The sequence below is a fragment of the Kogia breviceps genome, chromosome X (assembly GCF_026419965.1).
Source record: "Kogia breviceps isolate mKogBre1 chromosome X, mKogBre1 haplotype 1, whole genome shotgun sequence".
Taxonomy (NCBI): domain Eukaryota; kingdom Metazoa; phylum Chordata; class Mammalia; order Artiodactyla; family Physeteridae; genus Kogia; species Kogia breviceps.
In genome coordinates, this window is record NC_081330.1 from 79,436,678 (window position 1) to 79,462,663 (window position 25,986).

General features: G+C 40.1%; 1 protein-coding gene across 2 annotated transcripts in view; it reads left to right on the forward strand.

Moving 5' to 3' along the window:
• Positions 1-25,986, forward strand: part of ZC4H2 (zinc finger C4H2-type containing) — a 35,249-nt gene that overhangs the window by 5,598 nt on the left and 3,665 nt on the right. Inside the window, exons 2-4 of one of the 2 annotated variants that reach the window (XM_059051012.2) lie at positions 22,594-22,765; positions 24,345-24,517; positions 25,407-25,569. In XM_059051012.2, the coding sequence (XP_058906995.1) occupies positions 22,594-22,765; positions 24,345-24,517; positions 25,407-25,569 (508 nt within the window). The remainder of the gene's footprint in view (positions 1-22,593; positions 22,766-24,344; positions 24,518-25,406; positions 25,570-25,986) is intronic. The other variant, XM_067024166.1, reaches the window with a different exon arrangement.

Genomic DNA, 25,986 nt, shown 5'->3' on the forward strand with positions numbered 1-25,986 from the left:
ACCCTTGCTTTTTTATAACACCTTTGATCAGTTAGCAAGTTCCACCTTCAACATCTGGCTCATATTCATGCCCCACTCTCAACCTCCACACTCACTGTCCTGTTTTAGGCCTTCATCATGACCAACCTGGAAAATTATAATATTGTATCACTTTCTACCTATAGAATTGCTTTCCTATCTTCAGTTTGTCCCCTATTTTTAAATTCCATCCACACTGCTATGAGAACTACCTTCCTAAAGCACGGGGGTTACTATGTTATTCCTCAAACACATTCACTGACTTCCCATTGTCTGTAGCAGTATTTTTCAAAACACAGATCATGAACCATTAGTAGGTCATGAAATGAATTAGCTGCTACTAGGATTTGTAAAAAAAAAAAAATTAAACAAAATAAGATAGAAAACATCAGCATACATTGCATAAGAAATTGTAGGTATTCTCTGTGGGAACTTTTGTTTCAGTTTTCTATCTGTGTTTGTGTGTATTGGGTCACAATATACGATTCATTTCTCATTGTAAGTCATTTCCTACTGTATGTCCATAGACATTTGCCTATAATTGTTGCCATAGCATTCATGCCCCTCTTCCCCACAAGTCTGTCCCAGATCTTCCTTTCCAATCTTATCTACTACCTCTCATTTTCATTCACCTTATTCGTTATCCACACAGAAGTTCCTCACTGTTTTATATATTTCCATTCTTCCAGGCCTTTGCTAATGTGGATCCTTCATTTTTTTTTAAATTGGGGTATAGTTGCTTTACAATGTTGTGTCAGTTTCTGCTGTACAGCAAAGTGAATCAGCTATAAATATACATATATCCCTTCTTTTTTGGGTTTCCTTCCAATTTAGGTCACCACAGAGAATTGAGTAGAGTTCCCTGTGCTATACAATAGGTTCTCATTAGTTGCCTATTTTATACATATTAGTGTATATGTCAATCTCAATCTCCCAATCCATCCCACGTCCTCTATCCCCCCTTGGTGTTCATACATTTGTTCTCTACATCTGTGTCTCTATTGCTGCCTTGCAAACAGGTTCATCGGTGCCATTTTTGTAGATTCCACATATAGGCATTAATATACGATATTTGTTTTTCTCTTTCTGACTTTTTGAGTTGGCCAAAAAGTTCATTCAAGTTTTTCTGTAAGACGTTATGGAAAAACCCAAAAGAACTTTTTGGCCAAAACAATACTTCACTCTGTATGACAGTCTCTAGGTCCATCCACATCTCTACAAATGACCCCGTTTCATTCCTTTTTATGTCTGAGTAATATTCCATTGTATATATGTACCACATCTTCTTTATCCATTCATCTATCAATGGACATTTAGGTTGCTTCCATGACCTGGCTATTGTAAATAGTGTTGCAATGAACATTGGGGTGCATGTGTCTTTTTGAATTATGATTTTCTCAGGGTATAAGCCCAGTAGTGGGATAGCTGTGTCATATGGTAATTCTATTTTTAGTTTTTTAAGGATCCTCCATACTGTTCTCCACAGTGGCTGTATCAATTTACATTCCCACCAACAGTTCAACAGGGTTCCCTTTTCTCCACACCCTCTACAGCATTTATTGTTTATAGATTTTTTGATGATGGCCATTCTGACCAGCATGAGGTGATACCTCATTGTAATTTTGATTTGCATTTCTCTAATAATTAGGGATGTTGAGCATCTTTTCAAGTGCATCTTGGCCATCTGTATGTATTCTTTGGAGAAATGCCTATTTAGGTCTTCCACCCATTTTTTGACTGGGTTATTTGTTTTTCTGGTATTGAGTTACATGATCTGTTTGTATATTTGGGAGATTAATCCCTTGTCCATTGCTTCATTTGCAAATATTTTCTCCCATTCTGAGGGTTGTCTTTTCATTAAGTTTATGGTTTCCTTTGCTGTGCAGAAGCTTTTAAGTTTCATTAGGTCCCATTTTTTAATTTTTGTTTTTATTTTCATTACTCTAGGAGGTGGGCAAAAAAGATCTTGCTGTGATTTATGTCAGAAATTGTTCTTCCTATGTTTTCCTCTAAGAGTTTTATACTGTCAGGTCTTATATTTAGGTCTTTAATCCATTTTGAGTTTATTTATGTGTATGGTGTTAGGGAGTGTTCTAATTTCATTCTTTTACATGCTGCTGGCATATCCCTCATTCTTAATGCTCTTCCCTTATTCCAAGCCTGTAAATCCTACTTATTCTTCAAGGAAGACCCAGAGCAAACACCACCTCTTGTTCAAAAACCTCAAATTCCCTAGTCCAAATGAATCACTTACCCCTTTGGGCTCCCACAGGGAGACTTATTATAGCACTCAAGTTATTCTACCTATGGTAAAGTTTTGAATTGACATGAGTCTGCCTTCTTTCCTTCCTTCCTTCCCTCTGTCATTGTTGTGACAGCTTCAGCAGGCTCCACTATCACTTCGCTTGAAAACTCAGTCAGCTTTGGCGCCAATGCTCACTCAACAACAAGTCACAGAACAGCTGGCAACTCTGAGACTTAGGAATGGGCAAATCAAGCCAATTCTAACTATGGGAGAGAGAATGCAAGGGAGTTTACATTTGGTGCTAAGCTATAAGAAAGTTTTCAAGGTGAACTGTTCAAAGAAAACTTCTTTTCCAACAGTAGCTGCTTTTCCAGATACACAAATAGATATTAAATGGAGGAACACTTGGTACTTAGGCAGTGTTCTCATCAGACTAGAGTAGGCAGGAAAAGCTGGCTTTTTTTTTTTTTTCATTCAGTTACATTTACCAAGCACCTGTTCTGGGCCATACACAGGGCTGGGATATTCTCAGAGTCTAAGATGAATTAGACCTCTTCTCAAGGATCTTAGAATCAAGGGGAATATCTCTGATCTCTCCCCTGAATTCTGTACTCACATATCCAACCCACTTAACCAACCCCACTGGATATATCACTGGCACCTTAAACAGACCCCAACAGAACTCTCAACTTTACCTGCATCCCCACCCCCAGTTTCCTTTCCTAGTCTCCCCCATCAGTAGTAAATACCACCCCCATCCCCAAATCTGGAATCATTCTTCATTCTTCCCTCTATGACTCCATGTATGCGAAACACTAGCACAGTGGTTGTCAAACTTGGGCGTGCATTAGGCTCCACCTGGCGGGCGGTTGAAACCTAAATTGCTGGGTCCCATCTCCAGAGTCTCTTATTCATAAGGCCTGAGAATTTGCATTTCTAACAAGTTCCCAGGCAATGCTGTTGCTGCTAGTCCAGGGAACACACTTGGAAAAACCACTGCATTAGTAAGACCTGGCGGATTATACCTATATAATATATTCTGGATCTTTCCACTTTCCACCATTCCCTTAGCTCATCAACAAATCTGGGCACTTTTCCATCCAACTCTGTTAGCCAGTGTCTTCACTTGGTCTGCCCATCCTCAAGTCCTACAGGTCCCAGCTTTCCTACTCTGCTTATTGAGTGAGTGTTGGGGCTAAGTCACCCCTTAAGCTGGGTGACAGATGAGCCTGCCAAGTTTGTCCCAGGAATAGATGATCCATTGCCCTAGAACATCTCCTGCTCTCTACCCTTCCTTCTCCACATTAGTCAGCAAAGAGCCATTGGAAAGAAGTTAGCCAGCTGAATATTTTTGTCTTGGCCCAGGACTCTGTCTGGAGAGGCTGTGGCCTAGGGAGGTCAGGAATCTTCATTCAAGATTTAAGTAATACTGTAGCCCCAGTGATTGTGGGAAACCCTAAGGAAGTATTCTTTGTATTTCCTGGGATTTCGTGGCCATACCAGATGCACCTTAGCCTCCTGGGAGGATTTCCTTAGGAAATTTTCCATATAAAATCAGGTCTTTAATGACTTGGATGCTTTCCTCACTTGTAGGGCCAAACATTCCACAGATTCCATCTCATGGAGTCATCCAACAACTCTGTGCAGGGCTACACTGAGTCTTACTTCTCAGGTAGATAGAATTTCCAAGCTTCCAAGAGGTTCCATGATGTGCCCTATTTCACCCTTAAGATTGGTGACTGACTGATCCAGGACAAGATTCACCCCATTGGCTTGTTTTCCATGGCTTGAAATACATCATATGAGGAAAGTTCCTTGGTATGGTGGAAAGGCCATCAGGTTCAGCACACTGGATTCTGCATTTCCTGGCTTTGTGATGTTGGGCAGGTCACTTTACTTCTCCCAGCCTCAAATTCTTCATCTGTAAAAATGAAGCTAAACATACCTATTATGTGGTCATGATGAAGATTAAATTAGATAGCATATCAAGTGCCTAGCACAGTTGCTGGAACATAGTAGACATCAAAAATAGATGATAGATAGATAGGTATTTTTATTAAATAAATCCTTTCTTAACACCTAATTCCTTCCCAGTTTCTGGAACTTATACACTCCTAATAAATGTTAACTGAATGAATTAAAGCGCCCCACCCATGGTAATATCTTTCTTTCTCTGAGACTACTGAGATTACTGTCAGTAACCTGGACTTACCACTTATTTGCATTCATTATTGTCACTCCAAATGTAATTGTTGAGCCAAAGCGGTGTGATAGATGACATGGAGTTTACTGACAGAAATATGGTATAGTGTCAGTTTCTAGAAGGCTCTTATATATATATATATATAAAACTATCCAGATTTCAAATTGCTTCATGTGAAAGTCTGTACATGTAGAAGATCCAGAAGACCATAGCTGCATGCTCTTGGGCTAGTTCCTTTCCCATTCTGGACATTTGTTTCTTCATCTCTGAAATGAAGAGGATAGATTTTATTGATGGCTTTGAAGTAATGTTCCGAGGAGCCCTGGGAGTTGCAGGGAGATGTATCGAGGGCCACTCTGGTAGAGTAAGGCAGGGTTGGATTTGAGGAGAGAATAAAGACTCTGGGACCCACTTCCACTAGAGCCATAATAGTTATGATTTGATCTATTTTCCATATTGGACCACAATCAATAATTTTACTTGAAGGAAGGGGTCTTCTCTTCAGTCACTCCCAGGATCCAGCACACTGTTGGGTAAATGGCCCTTGCTTAATACCTTTTTTTTTTTGTCTGCAAGATTGATAGAAAATGAAAAGAGAAGGAAGCTATTATGTGTGTGCGCATTTAAGCAGTGACTGGCATAATGCCCACTCTGCAGATCTGTGAAAGGAACGCCGTTTTACTTACATTTACTCTTAGCCCAAACTACCCAGTTGCTGGATAGAGCATGGAAGGCTGGGCATTAGATCCTAAGCCTGAACAGCATGGTTTAGACAATCAACCACAAGGGTAACAAGTCCCCATTTCTTTTTTTCATCATTAACCCATTTCTCATTCCTCCTGGGTACCTCATTTGTCCAAATCCATTTAAAATCTGTTTTTTAACACAAGCTGTTTGATGAATCACTCATTTTCCTGGGAAAACAGGAACAGAGGGGTACAAAGAGCTTAGATTTTGTGTTTAGATTTAATTCTGGGTACAGTAAGAAGACATTGGAAGATATATCTTTAACAGCTTTATTGAGTTGTTATTTACATACCATAGAAACCATCCATTTTAGGTATACAGTAAGTTCCCTACACGTTGCAAACTTTCAAAGATGCAAACCTGTGTTCACATGTCCAATCATGTAAATTAGTTCGCGTGTCTGGCGTACATTGTTATGTGGACACATCTTCTACAAGTGGTTGTACTTTTGTGTACTTTACTGTACAGTACTGTGTAGAGCACAGTAGTAAGTATCTTTATTTCAAGCCCAGGATGTCCAGAAGCATAAAAGCAGCAGTGATGCAGCTGATACTGCTAAGAAGCACCAAAAGTTGTACTGTACTACTGTGCTTTTCAAGGTACTGTACTGTAAGATTAAAAATGTTTATTTTTTGTGTTTGTTTTCTATGTATTATTTGTGTGAACAGTATTATAAACCTATTACAGTACTTTACTATATAGCCAATTGTGTTAGTTGGGTACCTAGGCTAACTTTGTTGGACTTACGAACAGATTGAACTTACGAACGTGCTCTTGAAACGGAACTTGTTCATATGTAGGGGACTTACTGTACAACGCAATGACTCTTAGTAAATGTACAGAGTTGTGCAACTATCACCAAAATACAATTTTAGAACATCCCCAGCATCCCCAAAAGAGCCCTTATGCCCAGTATCAGTCCATCTCTCTTCCCACACACAGGCCTAGGCAACCAGTAATATATTTTCTGTCTCTATAGATTTGCCTTTTCAGGACATTGCACATAACTTAGCACATTGTTTTTTAGGCTCATACACATTGTGCCATATATCAGTATTTCTTTCCTTTTTATTGGCAAGCAGTATTCCATCGTATGGATATGCTGCATTTTGTTTATTCACTCACCACATGAACATTGGGGTTGTTTCCACATTTTGACTCTTATGAATGCTGCCCTGAACCTTTACATGTAAGTCTTTTTGTGGAAATATGTTTTCATTTCTCCTGGTTAGATTCCTAGAGTGAAATTTCTGGGTCATATGACAAGCATGTGTATAACTTTTTAAAATAATGCAAAACTGTTCTCCAAATTGGTTGTGCCAATTTCCATCTGCAGAAGCAGAGTATGAAGGTTCCAGTTTCTAATTCTGTTGAACATTTTCTTCATGCATTTATTTGCTGCCCATCTATCTTCTTTGGTGAAGTGTCTATTCAAACCTTTTGCTCATTTTTCAGTTGGGTTATATATTTACTTATTGTGAATTTTGAGTGTTCCTTATGTATTCAGGATACAAGGCCTTCATCAGATACATGCTTTGCAAAGATGTTCTCCCAGTGTGCAACTTGTCTTTTCATTATCTTAAGAGTGTCTTTTGAATTGCAGAAGTTTTAAATGTTGATAAAGAAGTCTTACTCATCAGTATTCTATTTTTCATGGATTGTGATTTTTGTATCACATAAAGAAAAACCTTGCCTAAGCCAAAGTCACAAAGATTTTTCTTCCAGAAATTTTAGGTTTTACATGTAGGCCTATAATCCATTTTCACTTAATTTCTGTGTATGATGCAAAGTATAGGTTGAAGCCTTTTGCTTGTTTGTTTGTTTTTGCATGTAGATATCCAGTTGTTTCAGGACCATTTGGTGAAAAAGCCATTCTTCCTCCACAGCATTGCCTTTGTATCACTGTAAAAAATCAGCTTTCCATATATTTGTGGGGACTCTCAGTTCTGCTCCATAGGTCTATTTGTGTATCTTTATGCCTATACTTCACTGTTTTGATTACAGCAGCTTTAAAATAATTCTATAAACAGGTAGTGTAAGTTCTACAACTTTGCTATTCTTCTTAAGAGTTGTTTTGGCTACTCTAGGCTCTTTGCATTTCTATATGAATTTTAGGTTTCACTTATCAATTTCTACAAAAATGCCTGCTGAGATTTTGATAGGATTTCCAAGATACCACACTGCATTTAGACAGCTTTCTTTTGAATAGTGTTAGCATGCTGTATCTTCTCACCTTTACTTGTTCCCTTATATTGAAAGTGGGATTCTTATAGGCAGTCCACAGTTTGGTTTGTTGGTTTGTTTGCTTGTTTTTTCCAATCTGGCAATCTGCTTTTTAATTGAGGGTGTTTAGACCATTTATATTTAATGTGCTTGTTGATATGGTTAGGTTGAGAACTACCACCTTGTTTTCCATTTATCTCATCTGTTTTTTGTTCCTTTTCCCCTCCCTTTATGCCTTCTTTTGAATTAAATATATTTTATAGTCCCATTTGATCTGTTTTTCTGACTTATTAGCTATTATTCTGTTTTTTATTATTTTAGTAGTTGCTTTAGAGTCTATAATATACATCTTTACTTGTCACAGTTTATCTTCAAGTGATTGCATACTATTGCAGCTATAGTAAAAGAAACTTACAGCACTGTATTTTTATTTCTCCCTTTCTGCCCTCTGTGCTATTATATTGATGCACTTCTTGGTTTAAACTGTTGGTTATCTTTTTAATGAATTTAAATAACAAGAAAAAGAGTCATTATATTTTTCCAGTTTGATGCTCTGTATTTCTCTGCTATTATTTTCCTTCTGCTTGAAGAGCATAGTTTAAGATATATATCATAGAGCAGGTTTGCTGGTGATGTAGCATCCCAACTTTTCTATGTCTCAGAAAGTCTTTATTTCACCTTTGTTTTTAAAAGTTATTTTCAATGTGTAAAGAATTCTATATTGGCAGAGCTTTTTCTTTTTTTCTTTTTCCCAGTACTTTAAAAATAATATGCCACTGTCACCTTGTTTCTATCCTACTTCATTCCTCTTGGGTAGCATGCCCTTTTTCCTTGGGCTGCTGTTAAGATTTTCTCTTTATCATTGGTTTTGAGCAAGTTCATTGTGATATGACTTGGTGTAGATTTATTCAAGCTTCCCATGCTTGAGGATTGTTGAACATTTTGGATCAGTGCATGTATAGTTTTCATCAAATTTGAAACATTTTCAATTATTAATTTTTCAAATACTTTTCTTTTCTCCCTCCTTCCTCATCTCCAGTTACATATACTTTTAGCCACTTGAAGTTGTCCCATAGATAGCTGATGCTGTTTATTTTTTTGACCATTTTTCTCTATATATTTCATTTGGGAAACTTTCTATTGGTATGTCTTCATGTTCATTAATCTTTTCTCCTTTATTGTCTAAATTGACTAATGTAGTTTTAACTTCAAACATTGTAGTTTTCATCTCTAGATATTTTATTTGGGTATTTTTCATCTCTCCCACAACTACTTAATGTGGCCAGTATTTCCTCAAGTTTTCTGAACATATGAAATGCATTTATAATAACTATTTGTATCCTTGGCTACTAATTCTATCAACGGCATCATTTCTTGGTCAGTTTTGATTTTTATTCTCAACATTGTGGATTGCATTTTTCCTGCTTCAAATTGCACACCTGGCAAGGGTTGGCTGGATGCCAGACATTTTCAAATTTACCTGGTTGACTTCATATTTTTGCATTCCTATAAATATTCTTGAGCTTTCTTATAGCATGTCATTAAGACACTTGGAATCTGTTTTATCCTTCTGGGCCTTGCTTTTCAGCTTAGTTAAATGGGACCATAGCAGCATTTAGTGTAGAACTCATTTTCCACATTAGTGATGCAGAACTTGTCTTTGTACTCTAATGCTATACAAATTGTGAATATTTCCTACCTTGGTTGTTTGCACAGTCACTATTCTCAGCCCTTTGTGGGCTCTGATGACTGTTTCCTCTAATCCTTTGAGGTGGTTCTTTCCTTGGCTTCAGGTAGTTAGTTTCCTTACACACATGTGCTGATCAATATTTCAGTGAGTACTTGAGGGGGAGCCTCTGAAAAATGTAAGCATTCTCTCTCTACACAGGTCTCCCCTCTCCAAAACTCTTTCCTGTGAACTCCAGGTTCCTTGGCTTCTCCAGACTCATAGCTCCACTTCCTCAATTGAGGGAGATGGCCAGGCTCTGCCTGAGTTCCCCGTCTCTGTCTTGCAGTCTAGAATATTTCTCTAGGAAGTAGGATGGGGCAATCTTCAGGCTCATCTAAGCTTTTCCATCTCTCAGAGATCACTGACCTTACTTGCCTGATGTCCAATGACTTGAGCACCATTTTTTTTTCATATATTTTTCCTTGGTGTTTTTGTTTGTTTTGCTTTTAGTTATTTTGCACAGGTGGGTAAATCTGGTCCCTGTTACTCTATCTTGACTAGAGTGGAAGTGAAAGTTATTCCCCAAATTTGGTTTTAAAGGACCAGATTTCACCATTTAATACACACATATTTTATATTTAAAAAATCTAAAGTCAGGATGTGTATTAAATACAATTCTACCTTACAACTGCCATTGGCCAAGAGGGAATTGTTTTATTGTTCATGCATGAACACATGCGAACTTGGCCATGGCTGTTCATATTATCATCCCTTCAACTGAATTATGTGCATGATTATCACTGTATGTGTTGAGTTTAATTGCCATTTAAAGTATCTTCAAAAAGATTTCATCATGGTTTTCCCTTGAAATAAAAAGTTATTGTGTATGAGGAATGACTCAGACTAGAAAAGTCTGATTAAAATAGTGTCTTAAATCAGTCTACCAGAGCTCTTTCAGCAACTATTAAATGAACATTTAAATTAAAATAGAACATTTTGTCATAATATAATAGGTAGCATTTTTCTCTTAATAGTCCATAAGATAATGTGTACCCTGTGTCCAATGGCATTTTAGATTCAATTAAATACAGTAGCCAATTAACTGGGATGTTTATTGGTAAAGCGAATCCAACTTGGTTCTAAATTAACAGTGGTTAAAATGAGACAGTAGTTCATTTCCCTCTCACATTATCAGTCTGGGAAGAAGCGACCTGTGGTTTATGTGGTTATTCTGTGTTGGGGACTCAGGCTCTTTTTATATTGTTGCTTCACCATGTGCAGGGTGTAGCCTTCATCTACAGGGTTGAAGATGGCTTGGTGCTGTGTCTACATGTTAGGCAGTGGGAAGAGGGCAAAGGAGAAGTGAATGGCACCCTCCTTCCCTTTAGGGTCACAGCCTAGACGCTGCACATATCACATGTGTTTTCATCCCACTGGTCAGAACATTGTCACATGGCCACAAACAGCTGCAAAGGAGAGTGGGAAATACAGCCCTTGGTCCAGGTGTCAGATGCCCAGATGAAAATCAGAGGTTCTCTTATTATGGAGGGGGGAGAGAATGAATTTGAGGGGGGGACAAGGAGCATCTGATCTGTGTTCTGTGTGACCCTAGGGTTTTCAAACTGTTGGAGCTGCCTATAGAAGGAATGAATTGTCTAGAGAAATAGTGAGAGCTCTGTGACTAAGTTGTTCAGGAAGGCCTAATTGAACACTTGGAAGTGATATTATAGAAAGCACTTAAGCAGTGGTTGGCAAAGGGACGATAGATGCCTTCGAAGGTCCCTCCCAGCCTGGAGAGTCACATGTGCTCAGGTCCTACCCACATTGGTCTGTGAGTCCCACTTGCTGTATGTGAATCACTTGGCTGCTGTCTGTGCCAAGGGTTTGGCTTCACTGAAAATACCCAAATACATAAAGAGACCTTCAGATAAGATTCTATTTAACCCCCAGAGATCAGGAATGGGGCATGGGGGTGGGCAGAGCAGCAATAACTAGGCAAAGCTCTTAATCAGATCTTGATGGTGGTAAGATAGAGCTGCTAGGTGAGTCAGGCAGAGGTTGTTTAATAGAGAAATGAGACCAGCTCAGGGTGCATTCTGTTATAGGTCTCCAGTTGGGGCATCCCCTAAGCTTCCCCATTGCTGCTCCTTTCTGAGTACAAGCACAGATAACAGGTGCCCTCATGCACTACTGGTGGGAGTGTGAACTGGTGTAGCCATCCTGCACAGCAAATTGGCACTGCTTACATGAAATAAGAATACACGTTACCTGTGCACCAGATTTCCCACTCCTGGGATATAGCCCCCTAAATTTACTCAGACAGGTACAAGAATATTCTTCAAAGTATTGTTTGTGGAAGGGGGAGATAGAAGCAAAGTGAGAGTTTATGCTTGGAAGGGTGGACAGGTAAAATATGGTGGATGACCACACTTAGAAGCAAGGAATCCTGGATCTTAACATCAGAGTGCCATGTGAAAACTATATGTTATCATTAGTCTATACCGTGTGTGTGCATGTGTGCACGCACGCGTGCACCCAGGCGCGCGCGTATTAGTCAGCTTAGTCTGCCACAAAGCAATAACACATTCTGGGTGGCTTAAATAGCAGGCATTTATTTTCTTACAATTCTGGAGGCTAGAGATTCATGATATAGATACCAGAAATTTTGATTTCTGGTAAGGGCTCTCTTCCTGTCTTGTAGATGGCTGCTTCCTCCCCGTGTCCTCATTTGGCCATTCCTCTGGTCTTGTGTGGAGACAGAAAGAGCTCATGCGTCCCTTCCTCTACTTATAAAGACGTCAATACAACCAGATTAAGGCTCTACTGTGATGACCTCATTTAACCATACACCTCCCTAAAATTCTCTCTCCAAATATTTTGGAGATTAACCTATACCTCCCTAAAAGTTCCCTCAAAGTACTTGGAAGTACTTTGGGGGTTAGGGCTTGAACATATGTATATTAGGGGACTCAATGCCTTCCATAACATTCCTCCCTATGCCTCCCACCAAATGCATGTCTTTCTCACATGAAAAATTCATTCATCCTTTCCCAACAGCCCCAAATGTCTTAATGCACTCCAGAACCTATGTCCAGTCAAAAGTCTCATCTAAATATCACCTAATTTAGGTTTGGATGAGACTTGAGGTATGATTCATCCAAAGGGCAAAATTCCTCTCCAGCTGTGAAACCAGACAAATGATCTGCTTCCCAAGTATAATAGTAGGACAAGCATAGGATAGAGATTCCCTTTTGAAAAGGGAGAAATCATGAAGAAGAGAGGGATGATAGATCCCAAGAAAGTGCAAAACTTAGCAAGGCAAATTTCATTAGATTTTTCAGGCTGGAGAAAAATCTTTGTCTGGATGCTTTGGGCAGTATCACCCCCACCCTCACAGCCCTTTGCTGTTGCCTTTCTCCTGAGGCACTAGTCAGAGGAAGCCTGGCCTACTGAAACTGAGGAGGCAACAGCCTTGCTCCCAGGGCTGGTTAGTTCTAGACCCAATGGTGGGAATGGCAGCCCAGATGACCTCTTAATCACTGGTGGTGTCATTCTTTCCTTTACTTGAAGGATGAAGCATGTTTTCAGCTAAGTAACTCTATTGTCCTGCCTTGTGGATTCCAAAAACTTTCCTTTATTTCATCCTCTCTCTGCTCCTCTTGGTCCATGCTGACAGTGTCTGTGCTTGTATAATCCCATCTCTGTTCCTGACTTCTGCTGAGATACCTAATTAAAATCATGAGTAATCTCCTCAAGGAGTGGTTTTCTAGCCACATCCTTGGTGTTCTCTCCAGAAGATGCTTTATATTTTTTGCAACATGGATAGAACGAGAGTTTTTCAAATCTTCAAGTTCTGGTTCATCTTGCTTCATGATTCTTTTGTTTTCTCTCTCTCCTCTTGCATTTTACTATAAGCAGCTGAGCTTCACAATCAACACTTTGCTTAAAAATCTCCTCAGCTAAATATCTAATTTCATTGCTCACAGGCTCTACCTTCCACAGAACACTAGAACAAAATTCAGCCAAATTCTTTGCCACTTTATAATAAGGATCACCTTTTCTCCAGTTTCTAATGACATGTTCCTCTTTTCTCTTTGAGACCTCAACAGAAGCATCGTTAATATCCATGTTTCTACCAACAGCCACTTCAATGCAATATAGGCTTTTTCTAGCATGTGCCTGAAAACACTCCCAGCCTTTACTCCTCATCTAGCTCCAAATCCACTTCCACATTTTTAGGTTTTTATTGAAGTAGTATCCCACTTCATGGTACCAAAATCTGTGTTAATCTGCTCAGTCTTCCACAACAAAATACCACAGACTGGGTGGCTTAAAAAACAGACATTTATTTTCTCACAGTTCTGGAGGCTAGAAGTCCATGGTCAAAGTGCAAGAAAATTTGCTTTCTTGTGAGGGCTCTCTTCCTGGCTTAGAGTCAGCTGCCTTCTTGCTATGTCTTCACATGGCCTTTCCTCTGTGCATGTAGAGACAGAGAGAAGGCAACCTCTTGGTGTGTCTTCTTCTTCTTCAAAGGGCACCAGTCCAATTGGATTAGGGTCCCACATTTATGACCTCATTTAACCTTAATTACCTCTGTAAAGCCCCCCCCCCTCTAAACACACTCACATTGGGGATTAGGGCCTCAGCATATGAATTTTGGAGGGACATGGTTCAGTCCATAACACTCACACTCTCTAGATCTCTCTCTCTCTCTCTCACTCTCTTTCCCTCTCCCTTTCCTTCTTCCTCTCCTTTTCTCTCCTTAATATACATCAATAAGTTGCCATTTAGAAGAACACATGCAACACAATAAATAGGCATTAAGTAGCTTTGAATGGTTGCCTATGTGGGGCGTAAATGGTGTAGGAAATGGGGATAAAAGGGAAGGAAGGCATAAGGAAGGAAGGAAGAGGAATTACACAAAAAAGAGGCCTTGTCTACAGAGAAAAAAGAGGGCAAAACTAAAAAATATTTGAAATAATGGCTGAAGACTCCCCAGATTTGTCAAGAGATATACACCAACTGATTCAAAGAGGATAGACTCATAGAAATCCACGCCAAGACACATCATGGTTAATGTCTGAAAACTAGGGACAAAGAATGCCTTAAACTAGTCAAAGAGAAATTATACCTTACCTATAGGTGAAAATAGTTTGAATGACAGTGAATTTCTCATCAGAAAATATAGAAGCCAGAAGGAAGTGGCACAAGATTTTTCAAGTCCTGAAAGAAGATAACTATCAACTGCAAATACTACATGTAGCAAAACTATCCATCGAGAATGAGGAATAAATTAGGACATTCTCAGATGAAGAAAACTAAGAGAATCCCTCACCAGCAGATCTACCCTAAAATAATAATAGCTAAAGGAATCTTTCCTAAAAGATGACAACATGGAATATCAGGAAGGAAGAAAAACCAAGAGAAAGAGTAAAAATATAATTAAAATAAGTACATTTTCCTTCTCCTGTTTAGTTTTCTAAATCATTTCTGATGGTGGAAGCAGTAATATGGTTCCCTACAAACATAACTCTTATGTAAGAGAACTATTTCAGATAGTTGTATTATAAACGGTGGAGGGTAAAGGGGGCATAAAGGGAGGTAATGTTTCCACTCTTCACTCACCTTAATAAAAAGATGACACAGAAGACTATGGTAAATTATGAAATATAATACCTAGAGCAACCACTGAAAAAAAAAAACTATAGAAAGAGATACACTTAAAAACAGTATAGGTAAAATGTAATTCCAAAACACATTCAATTAAAGATAGGAAGGCAGCAAAAAGGAAACAGAGAATCGAATAAGAGAGAGATCAAATAGTAAACAAAAATTAAATGATACATTTAAGTCCTAACTTATCAATAAGTACACCGGCTATAAATGGCCTAAATACTGTAATCCAAATACTGGTCAGCCAAGATGATTAAAAAATATGACTCATCTATGTGCTGTCTACAAGAGTCTCACTTCAAATATAAAGATATAGGTATGTTGAAAGAATGAAAGAAGATATACCATGGAAACATTAATCCAAGGAACGCAGGAATGGATATATTAATGTCAGATAAAGTAGACTTCAGAGCAAAGAAAATTACTAGGTACAGAGAGGTACATTAGATAATGACAAAAGTGTCAGTCTGCCAAGAAGACCTAGCAGTCCTAAATGGGTATATACCAACAACAGAACTGTAAAATATGAGAGGCAAATCTGACAGAACCAAAGGAAGAAATAGACAAAGCCACAATTATAGCTGGGGTCTTTAACATATGTGTATCATTTGATAGAGCTAGACAGAAAATCAGCAAGGGTACAGAGCTCCACAACACCATCAATGACAGCATCTAATTAACATTTATAGAACATTCCACCCAACAACAGGATACACATATTTTTCAAGTGTCCATGGAATGTATTCCAATCTAGATAGACCATATTCTGGGATACAAAAAAAAAAAAAAAAAAAAAAAAAATTCTTAACAAATTTAAAAGACAGGATATACAGTGTGTTCTCTGACATTAATAAAGTCAAACTAGAAATCAAGAAGTCAGGAAAAAAATACCAGGAAAAAGGATAATAATTATAAAAAATTCTAAAATAATGCATGTTTCAAAGAAGAATTCTCAAGGGAAATAAAAATACATTGAACTGAGGGAAAATGAAAATGAAACATATCGAAATGAAAATTGAACATATCAAAATGGGATGATGCAAAAGCAGTGGTGCGAGGGAAATTTGTAGCACCAATGCCTACTTTAGAACAGAGGAAATGCCTCTAATCAATAATCTAAGCTCCTACCTCAAGAAACTAGAAAAGAAGAGCAAAATAAAACCGAGGCAAGCAGAAAACAGGAAATAATACAGATAAGAGCAGATATTGATGATTAAAAACAGAAAGAAAAGTAGAGAAATCAATGAAACCAAAAGCTGAATATTTGAAAAAATATATAAAATTGGAAAACCTCTAGCAACACTAACAAAGAAAAAAGAGAGAAGACACAAATTACAGACATCAGGAATGAAACAGAAAATGTCACTATCAACCCCACAGACTTCAAAAGAATAGCAAAGGAATACTATGAACAATTCTACTTGTGTAAATTAAACAAGTTACATGAAATGGACTGATTCTCAAAAAACACTACCACAACTCACCCGATATAAAATAGATAATTTGAATAACCCTGAAACTATTTAGAAAATTAAATTTGTAAAGTAACAACCCCCAAAACTAGAACCTCCATGCCCATTTGGTTTCACTGGAGAATTCTACCAAATGGTTAAAGAGAATTAACCCCATTTCTTAACAGTCTCTCCAAAAAGCAGAAGTGGAAAGAACACATCTCCATTTATTTTATGAAGCCCTTAATACCCTGAAACAATTTCAGGCAAAGACAATACAAGAAAATTATACGTTAATATCCTTCATGATTATAGATGCAAAAATCATTATCAAAGTATTAGCAAATAGAATTCAGCAATATATTTTAAAAAATTGACACCATGACGAAGAGGGGTTTATTCCAGAAATGCAAGGTTAGTTTGTTATTCAAAAATCAATCAATGTTATTTATCATATCAAAAGGCTAAAGAAGAGAAATCACATGATTATGTCAATTAATACAGATAAAGCCCTTGACAAAACTCAGAACATATTTATGATAAAATCTCTTTAAAAAACTAGGAATGGGGGTGGGGGGACTTTCTCAACTTGATAAAGTCCATCTACAAATACCCTTCAGCTAGCTAATAATACACTTACTTGTCAAAGAATGAATGCTGTCCTATGTAGATCACGAACAAGGCAAAGATGTCCACTCTCAGCACTGCTAGTCCATATAGCATTAGAGGTTTTAGGCAGGACAATTAGGCAAGAAAGTAAATAAAAGGCGTACAAGATGGAAAGGAAGAAATAAAACTGTTTTGTTTGCGGATAACATGATTTGTCTATGTAGGAAATCCTGGTAAGTCAAAAACAAAACAAAAAACCAGACAACTCCTACATCTAATACGTGAGTCAGCAAGATTGCAGAATGTAAGATCAGCATTAAAAAAAAATAGCAATATGCATGTGGAAACTACTGAAACCACTTACAAGCACTCAGAAACATGAAATACCTAAGTGTAACAAAGATTTAACAAAAAATGTATAGGACTTTTATGCTGAAAACTACAAAATGCTAATAAAACAAATAAAAGGAGATCTAAATAGAGAGAGACACTGTGTCCAGGGTTTGGAAGATGAGTCAATATAGTAAAGATGTCAATCCTCCCTACTTGATGTACAAATTTAATAAAATTCCCATCAAAATGCGAGAAAGATTTTTGGTAGATATAGACAAAATTATTCTAAAATGTATATGGCAAGGCAAAAGAACTAGAATGGCCAAAATAATTTTGAGATATAAAAATAAATGGGAGAAATTGCTCTTCCTGATTTCAAAACTTATTATATAGCTACAGTGATTAAGATTGCATGATACTGACAAAGGGACAGACACATAGGTAATTGGAACAAAATTGAGAAACCAGAAATTGACCCACACATGTATGGCCAACTGATTTTTGACAGAGGTGCAAAAGTAATCCAGCAAAGGAAGGACAGTCTTTATAACAAGCAGTACTGCAGCAATTGCATATCCATAAGCGAAAAAAAAAAAAAAAAAAGAATCTCAACCTAAACCTCAAACTTTGTACCCAAGTTCACTCAGAGTGGATTGTAGACATAAATGTAACTATAAAACTTTCTGAAGATAACATAGGAGAAAATTTGAAGACCCTAGAGCTTAGTGAAGACTCTTAGACATGACACCAGAGCATTATCCATAATATATATATATATATATATATGACTTCATCCCCAAAAAAGTTTTAAATGTTCTGCTAAGGACCTGGTTAAGAGGATGAAAAGACAAGCTAATAAATGGGAGAAAATATCTGCAAACCTCATATCTGACAAAGCACTCATATCTAGGACACATAAAGAATTCTCAAAACTCAACCCTGAGAAAACAAACAGTCCAATGGGCCAAAGACATGCACAGACATATTTTGGAAAAGGACATACAGATGGGAAATAAGTACATGAGAAGATGTTCAGTATCACTAGTCACTAGGGAAATGCAAATTAAGATCACTTTGAGGTATTACCATATACCTTTTAAAACAGTTCAAGCAAAATGGCTGGCCACATAGAGGAACTAGATCACTCATACATTGTTGGCAGGCATGTGAAATGGTACAGCCGCTCTGGGAAACAGTTTGGCAGTTTCTCAAAAAACTAAGCATGCAGTTACCATACAAACCAGCAATTGCAGTCTTGGTCATTTATGCTAGAGGAATGAAAACATACGGTCACACTAAGACTCGTAGTTGGACATTCATAGCAGCTTTATTCATAATCGCCCAAAACTGGAATCAGCCCAGATGTCCTTCAGTGGACATTGTTTAGAATTGTCAGTGCATGGTGATAATAAAGAGCAGGCCAACTTTAGTTGGTTCTATTATTATTATTTTTAATTCTCTGCACACAATGCACCTCTTTATTTTCCGCACCTGGGGTAGACTGCTCTCACTGCCCGTCCCTTGGTAAACCACTGCTGAGAGGTAACAGTGGTACCATCAAAGGCTGCAGTGACACTGCTGTCCCTCCACTAAAGCATGGGCCGGGCTCCCTGCCAGCCCCCGAGAAACTGACTTTAGAAATAGCAGTAAATAGAGGCTATTTCTGAACTCCATCTTCATAACTCTGCTTCCCTCTCATAACGAGGAGTCTTAGCCCTCCTGCCCCTTAGTCAGGGTCCCTAGTCATTGTCATTTCTTGCCACAGTGGACAATAGAAAAAGGCTCCAAAACACCTTGGATTGTGGCTACCCTGGCTCTCATACCCAAAGGATAAAGCTGCCATTTTGCTGGTGACAGCCCTCCTCCCAAAGGAGAGGAAATACCACGGTGCTTTTGAGGAAGCCTTTGTGCCTTTGATTTTCCAGTTCCAGGCAGCACTTTAACTGTGACCCCACCAGGTGAAAACCTTTGGTTTATTTTGATTTAATCTGGGATTACAGTGTCCCCTGCCCGACAACATGGGGTTGCCTATAAACAGAATTGGACATGGGTGGAGGAGGGAGGATTAGATAAAAGACACTCATCCAAGCAGGGAAAGATGTACTATGTTTATTTCTATGAAGTGTCAGTGAGAGAGACCTCTCACCCCTGACTTCATTTAGTAGTGGTCGCTAGTGTCTTAACTGAATTGATTACAAATTAGGAAGGCTTGGGCCAGCCCTATAAAATGCCATTATTCATACTGACATTATGAGGTGACTTATGTTAATGATTATTTTTATAGTCTTAATTAGTGGTAATATACCTTGCTACTCATGCTAGTACATGTGCACACATGCATGTGCACACACACACACACACACATTACACACACATCCTACCCATTGTAGGCTCTTTATAACAAAGTTTAGACCACTGTGGTAAAGGAGATAACCATAGCAGAAGAGTTGGGCAGTGTGGGGAGGGATAGGTACTATCATTTGTTGACTGCCCACCACGTGCCACATACTCTGCTTGGGGGCTTTACGTGTCTTAGCTCATTTAGCCCTCAGCAAAGAACCTGTAAGGTAAGTGCTATTATTATTCCTGTATCACTGATGAGGAGACCAGGGCTGAGAGAAGTGAAAAGAGATAATCAGATTATGTCACTCTCCTGCTGCTTAAAGTTCTACAATGATTCCCACTTCTCCTGAAGATAAAAGTACTCGCTCCTCATCTCAATCTCCAGGCTGTGTTCTGGCAACTTCCCTAGTTTCATCTCAGACAGCCCCCACCACACACACACACACACACACACACACACACACACACACGCACGCACGCACACGCGCACACACACGTGCACACGCACGCACGCACACACACACACACGCACACACACCTTGCAGTAGATGTTCCAGTCACACTGACCTTTTTTCAGTTCCTCTAATGTGCCATATTCTTTTCTGTTCTAGGGCCATTGCAAATAGTATTCTCTCTGCCTGGACTGCTCTCCTCTATGTCTACCTGCTACCCACCATCTACCTCCGACCCATTCTCCAGGTCTTAGCTTAGATGTCACATTCTCAGTTTCTCAGGCGAGCTTCCTGTGACAGCCCCCTTGACTACAGTGTCCCTCAGACTATGTTAGAACCCTTTGGTGTGTCCTTCCATTGCATTCTGCATTTCATCCATATTACTTATCACTTAGTTTTACATGTGCTCAGGGTCTATTTTCCTCATTAGATGAAGATTCCTGTCCACAGGCTGTCCTGTTCTCTGCTCTATCGCTAGCACCTAGTACAGTGGCTGGCACATGATAAATGTTCCATAAGTATTTGTTGAATGAATGTATCTTTAAGCCATCTATAATTGGTACATAATCGGTGCTCAATGAATACAATTAAACTATAAATATAGTTGTTATTCTTATTGTCCAAGGGCAAATAGCTAGCCAGGGGCAGAACCAGGAATTATACCCACGTCTGAATCTAAAGCCCGTGTTCCTTTCAAATTATGGCTCTGCCTGCAGAAATGGGTTCTAGGCCTAGCACTGCCACAAACTGGCTGTATGAATCAGGGTGAGACACTAGATCACTCTGAATCTCAGTTTTCCCATCTGTAAATTGGAGTAGGGCTAGGTGAAGTTTAGACTGCTCTGTATGCAATCTAGAGGAAGATAATAGAAGTCTAGATGGAAGGGGGCTCTAAGTAGTGGATTAACTGACCAGTACAAATCACTATCATCCTTCTGCAAGGCAGTTGAACAGGCATACCAAGAACCCTCAATATGTTTATGCCCCTTAGCCTGGGTAACCCCAGTCAGGCAGTGTGGAGTAGTGGGTGGTGCTAGAGAGCCCTGGGTTCAAATCCCAACATCCCATTTACTGCAACTTACCACCCTGAACTCCCAATTTCCTTCTTTACAGATGGAATAATAACACCCATCCTTTTAACCTTTTCTAAGGTAAAAGCAATATAATAACTTGAAAAGAAATTTTTGAATATTGAAAGAAAAATTTTGCCTGTCATCCTACCCACCTAACATAATTCTTTCTGTGGTTCTGTGCCATTGAGGGCCACCTCTTGAGGCAGGAGCTACAGGCAATGCTGAAGAAAGAAGAGAGAATGAACACAGAGGCAGGCTGAGGTCAGAGGCCAGAGGCCAGGGTGTGGAGCAAGGGTAACCATGGGATGGGCTGGAGCAGAGGAGAAAGCCAGCTACTGAGGCAGAATAAAGGAGATGCCTAGTCTGAGTAACGGATGATGGCTAGACCGAACCTGAGAACCAGAGAGTAGAGAGTGAGTGGGAGGGCAACAGTGTGTGCCCTAGAGGGGCTTCCTTCCAAAATGCTGTGGCTCCTTCACTTAGGCAGGCTTCAGTGGTCTCAAAGATCCTTGAAACTGTACTCTTGCCAATTCCTTTTGTTTAGTCGCATGCATGTGTATTTTGAAACTGCAAAATACACGATATACAATATACAATCAGTGTATATACCTTTTCATGGAGAATCTTCAACATTTTCCATGTCACAAGTCTTCATAATGATTCCTTTTAGTGGCTGCCAAATATTCCAATTTTGCCCATAGACCAGAAAGCATATCCCTGTGTATTAACTTTTTGCTTCCCTGACTTATTTCCTTAGAATAAATTGCTAGGTGTGGGATTACTGAGCCAGAGGGTATGCAATTGGGATTTAACAACCAGAAATAGGTTTTATTTTTTCTAGGAAAAGAAATGAGCTGCAGTTCTTCCCATCTCCTGCCTCTTCTGGAACTGATGAGGGGACCCTATAGAGCTGTGCGGTCCAATATGAGAGCCATTATCCCCATGTGGCTGTTTAAACTTCATTTTAATCAATTGATTAAAATTAAATAAAATTCAAAATTCAGTTCCTCGGTTGCACTAGCCATATTTTGAATGCTCAGGAGCTTCATGTGCCTAGTGGCTACTGTATTAGAAAGCATAGACACAGAAAATTTCCATCATTGTAGAAAATTTATTGGATAGTGCTGTTCTAGAGTTTCTTAGGAGGTCATGGTTGGCATCTTGGGTGGGAGGTATTTGTGATGTGGGACTTTTCTGTGCATTGAGAGGCTGTTTAACATTTCTGGCCCATATCCACTAAATGCCAGTAGTGCTCTCCCTTGAGTCAATCTAACAGCTAAAACCTGCCCCACGTTTGCAAATGCTCCATCAAGGAACAAAATCATCCCCATTCGAAACCCACTGAGCTTTTATCTTAGAAGAAAGAATCTCCTGCCTTTGTGGGGATGGCTTCAGGCTGCCTCTGCCTGAAGAGAGGGAAGCTTAGAAAGATGGCTTAACAAGATAGCTCTGGCTCAGGGCCTAACTCTGTACTCCATTTCTCTAACTCTGTACTCCATTTCCCTTTTCCTGCCGTCTGCTGCTGGTCTGTTTCCTCCTTTGGGGGAATGGCAGGAACAAGACCCTGCAGATGGAAAAGATCAAGACCCGTTTGAAGGCTGAGTTTGAGGCCCTTGAATCAGAGGAGAGGCACCTGAAGGAATACAAGCAAGAGATGGACCTCCTGCTACAGGAGAAGATGGCCCATGTGGAGGAACTCCGACTGATCCACGCTGATATCAATGTGGTATGTGGCTGGCTGCCTGAAGCCTATTTCTGGGCCCTTTGAAGAGGAATAGGCAGTAGTGAGTGCTGTGGACTCTCCTCGAGATGTGGCTGTGGCCAACATGGGGAAGTAGGCATCAGGCTATGGTGAAATGGAAGAATCCAGGAGTTCTGAGATCCAGCCCTGGCTCTGTCACTGATCGACTGTATATCACTGGACAAGTTCCTTCTTCTCTCAGGGCCTCATTTTCCTTCTCTGTACCATGAGAGGGATTCAGTCACTTCTGAAGTCTCATACAGCACTGATGTGCTCTCATTGTGGGAGTCTAGGAGTTGAGAGCTAGCCTTGGGGAAAAGCAGAGCAGGCAGATGCCTTGGGGATCTAACTTAAATTTAGGGCTCCGAAGCTTCCAACTAAGCCAAACAAACCATCTCTGCCAGCCTACCCAACTGGGGCTCCCTCATTACAGTCCCTCTTTTGGAGACCCTTGGAATGTGGGGAATGAACTGCCTGCTGTGGTGATAAGTCCCCCACTTTTTAGAGTTATTAAAGCAGAGTCTGAATGATCACCTGTCTGGGCTGCAGTATTGGTGATTCCTTCACCAGGAGGGAGGTTGGAGGTTCTGACCTGTAAGGCCCTATCCAACCCTTAGAGCCTATGATAATGAGATTTTTTTTAAAATCACGTTTGAAGGAGTTAAGTTTCTATTCTTGGGAAACTCATTTCTGTGGCAGTATATACTTCCTGATATTGCCAGGCCTAGGGTCTTAAAGGAAATATGAATGCAATTTGGACAGTAGTTACCTGGGATTTTCTGTGTCACAAGATCACAGAGTCTCATGAGGAGTTGGCAGTTCTGCCGCCAGCTAACTAAGGATAGAGAAATAAACAAGGTATTAGTCACAGAGGGGCTGAAAATCTGGGCCAATGGACCTCCAATTTGAACATGCCTCATGAGTCACCTAGAGGGCCTGTTAAAACACGGATTGTTGGACTTCACCCCAGAATTTCTGCTAGCTTATATCTGGGGTGGTACCTGAGAATTTACATTCCTAATGAGTTCCCAGTTGATGCTGATGCTGCTGGTCTGGTAACTGCATTTTGGGAACCACTGATCTAGGAGAAAAGCCACTGGCCTGGGAGGCAGAAGCCCTGAGTCTTTATGTAGACTTTGCTCCTAGGAAGCATTTCTCTGAGGAAGTTACTTCTTCTCTCTGAGTCTCAATTCTCTGATCTGTAAAATGGTGGTGGGGTACACTACATGAGTTCTAAGGGCCATTCCAGCTCTAAGATGCTATATTTGAATAATAACTACCACTAATTGAGCCTTTACTCTGTGTTAGCCCCTGTACTGAGCGCTTATATGAATTCAATCGTTGAATCTTCACCAAGATTATATGAGGTAGGTATGATTGTTATCACCATTATACAGATGAAAAGACTGAGGCTTGACAAGAGTCACATAGAATACATAGTGGGTTGAGGACTTGATCATAGATTGGTTTGGCTCTGGAGCTTGTGCTATTATCCACTCAGCTGTACAGCCTCGCTGAGAATCTTGGAGTCTTGTCTTTGTGCTTACCTCACTCTGTGTTCCAGATGGAAAACACCATCAAACAGTCTGAGAATGACCTAAACAAGCTGCTAGAGTCTACCCGGCGGCTACATGATGAGTATAAGCCGCTGAAGGAACATGTGGATGCCCTGCGCATGACTCTGGGCCTGCAGAGGCTCCCTGACCTATGTGAAGAGGAGGAGAAGCTCTCCTTGGAGTAAGCTGCCTGCCTCCTGTCCCTGCAACGTACACCACACACACGCACACGCACACGCACACGCACGCACGCACGCACACACACACACACACACGTATATATACACACATAAAGCCTGGTCTGAAAGTCATGGTACCCAGTCCTAGCCCCAGGCCTGTCAGTGGCTGACTCATTGCATGACCTTGGGTAAGTCTCTGTGTTGGGTTGTTAGATGATTAGACTAGAATTACTAGATGGCTTTTAAAGTTCCTTGTGCAATTTTGACAATACAAGACTATGTCTATGACTCTTTGTGTGTGTATGCATCTGTGACTCTTAAGAGGTCACTTCCCAAGTCAAGGTCTAGAAGGGGTTTCCAGAAACCTTGAAAACACAGAAGGGTGAGCTTTCATGGCCTCCAGGGGCTAGCCTGGAACTTTATCTTAAGACCCAGAGTTAAGAACTAGGCTTACTTTACAGAGACACAGAACTCAGTTCAGTAGAAGGAATAGAAGGGAACATACTTCCTTAAGGTAGGGAAGGCTGCCTGTGGAAGTGGTGAGCTTCTTATTCCTAGAGGTATGCCAGCAGAGGCCTGAGGACACTTAATAGGAATACTGCAAAGGAACATGGGATGGAGGGTAGACAAATGCCCTTTGAGGACTTGGCTAGCCTTGGGAATTTTTATTTTTCTGGGCCTGTCAGAGCCAAGGAGCAGGAGGAGTACCCTTCCCAACACACACAGTGGGCCTGGTACCCAGGGAGAAGAGCCTTGTGTTGGAGAGGGTGCAGGAACTTCCTACAGTGAGCCACAGACCAACCCCCTTCGTTCTGTAGCATGGAGTCCTTAAGAGGGGCAAGGTTCTCCTTGTTTTCAGAATGATCCAGCTAATGTCTCTCATCTCCAAAGTTACTTTGAGAAGCAGAAAGCAGAGTGGCAGACGGAGCCTCAGGAGCCCCCGATCCCTGAATCCTTGGCCGCCGCAGCCGCTGCCGCCCAACAACTCCAAGTGGCTAGGAAGCAGGACACTCGGCAGACAGCCACCTTCAGGCAGCAGCCCCCACCTATGAAGGTGAGTGAGCTGGGTATGGACTGTGGAGGAAGCAAGGTATCCTCAAGCAGCCCCATGGAAGGTTGGGTCTGGGGCTTTGGCCTTATTTATTTGGGGTCTTCCTAAAAGAGCCTTCGCTTGGGACACAGAGGAAGGGGTGGTGTGTATGTGTGCTGTAGTAGAGCCACTGGTCTTTTTGCCTCATATTCCCAGAGAGGTTAGAATGCAGGGAGACTGGCAGGCTCTGCTAAAGTATAATTTTCAGAAAGTTAGAAACGTGACTCAGACAAATATATAGTGAACGTGTGTCATTAACGAGGGAGCCAGCAGCATTACAAAGCTGGTTCCAGAAGCATTAGAGGAACAGATAATTATATAGTCAGGAAAGGAAAGGAATGCCAAAATAAGTTTGCAATGTTAAATCCAGAACTGGTTAAT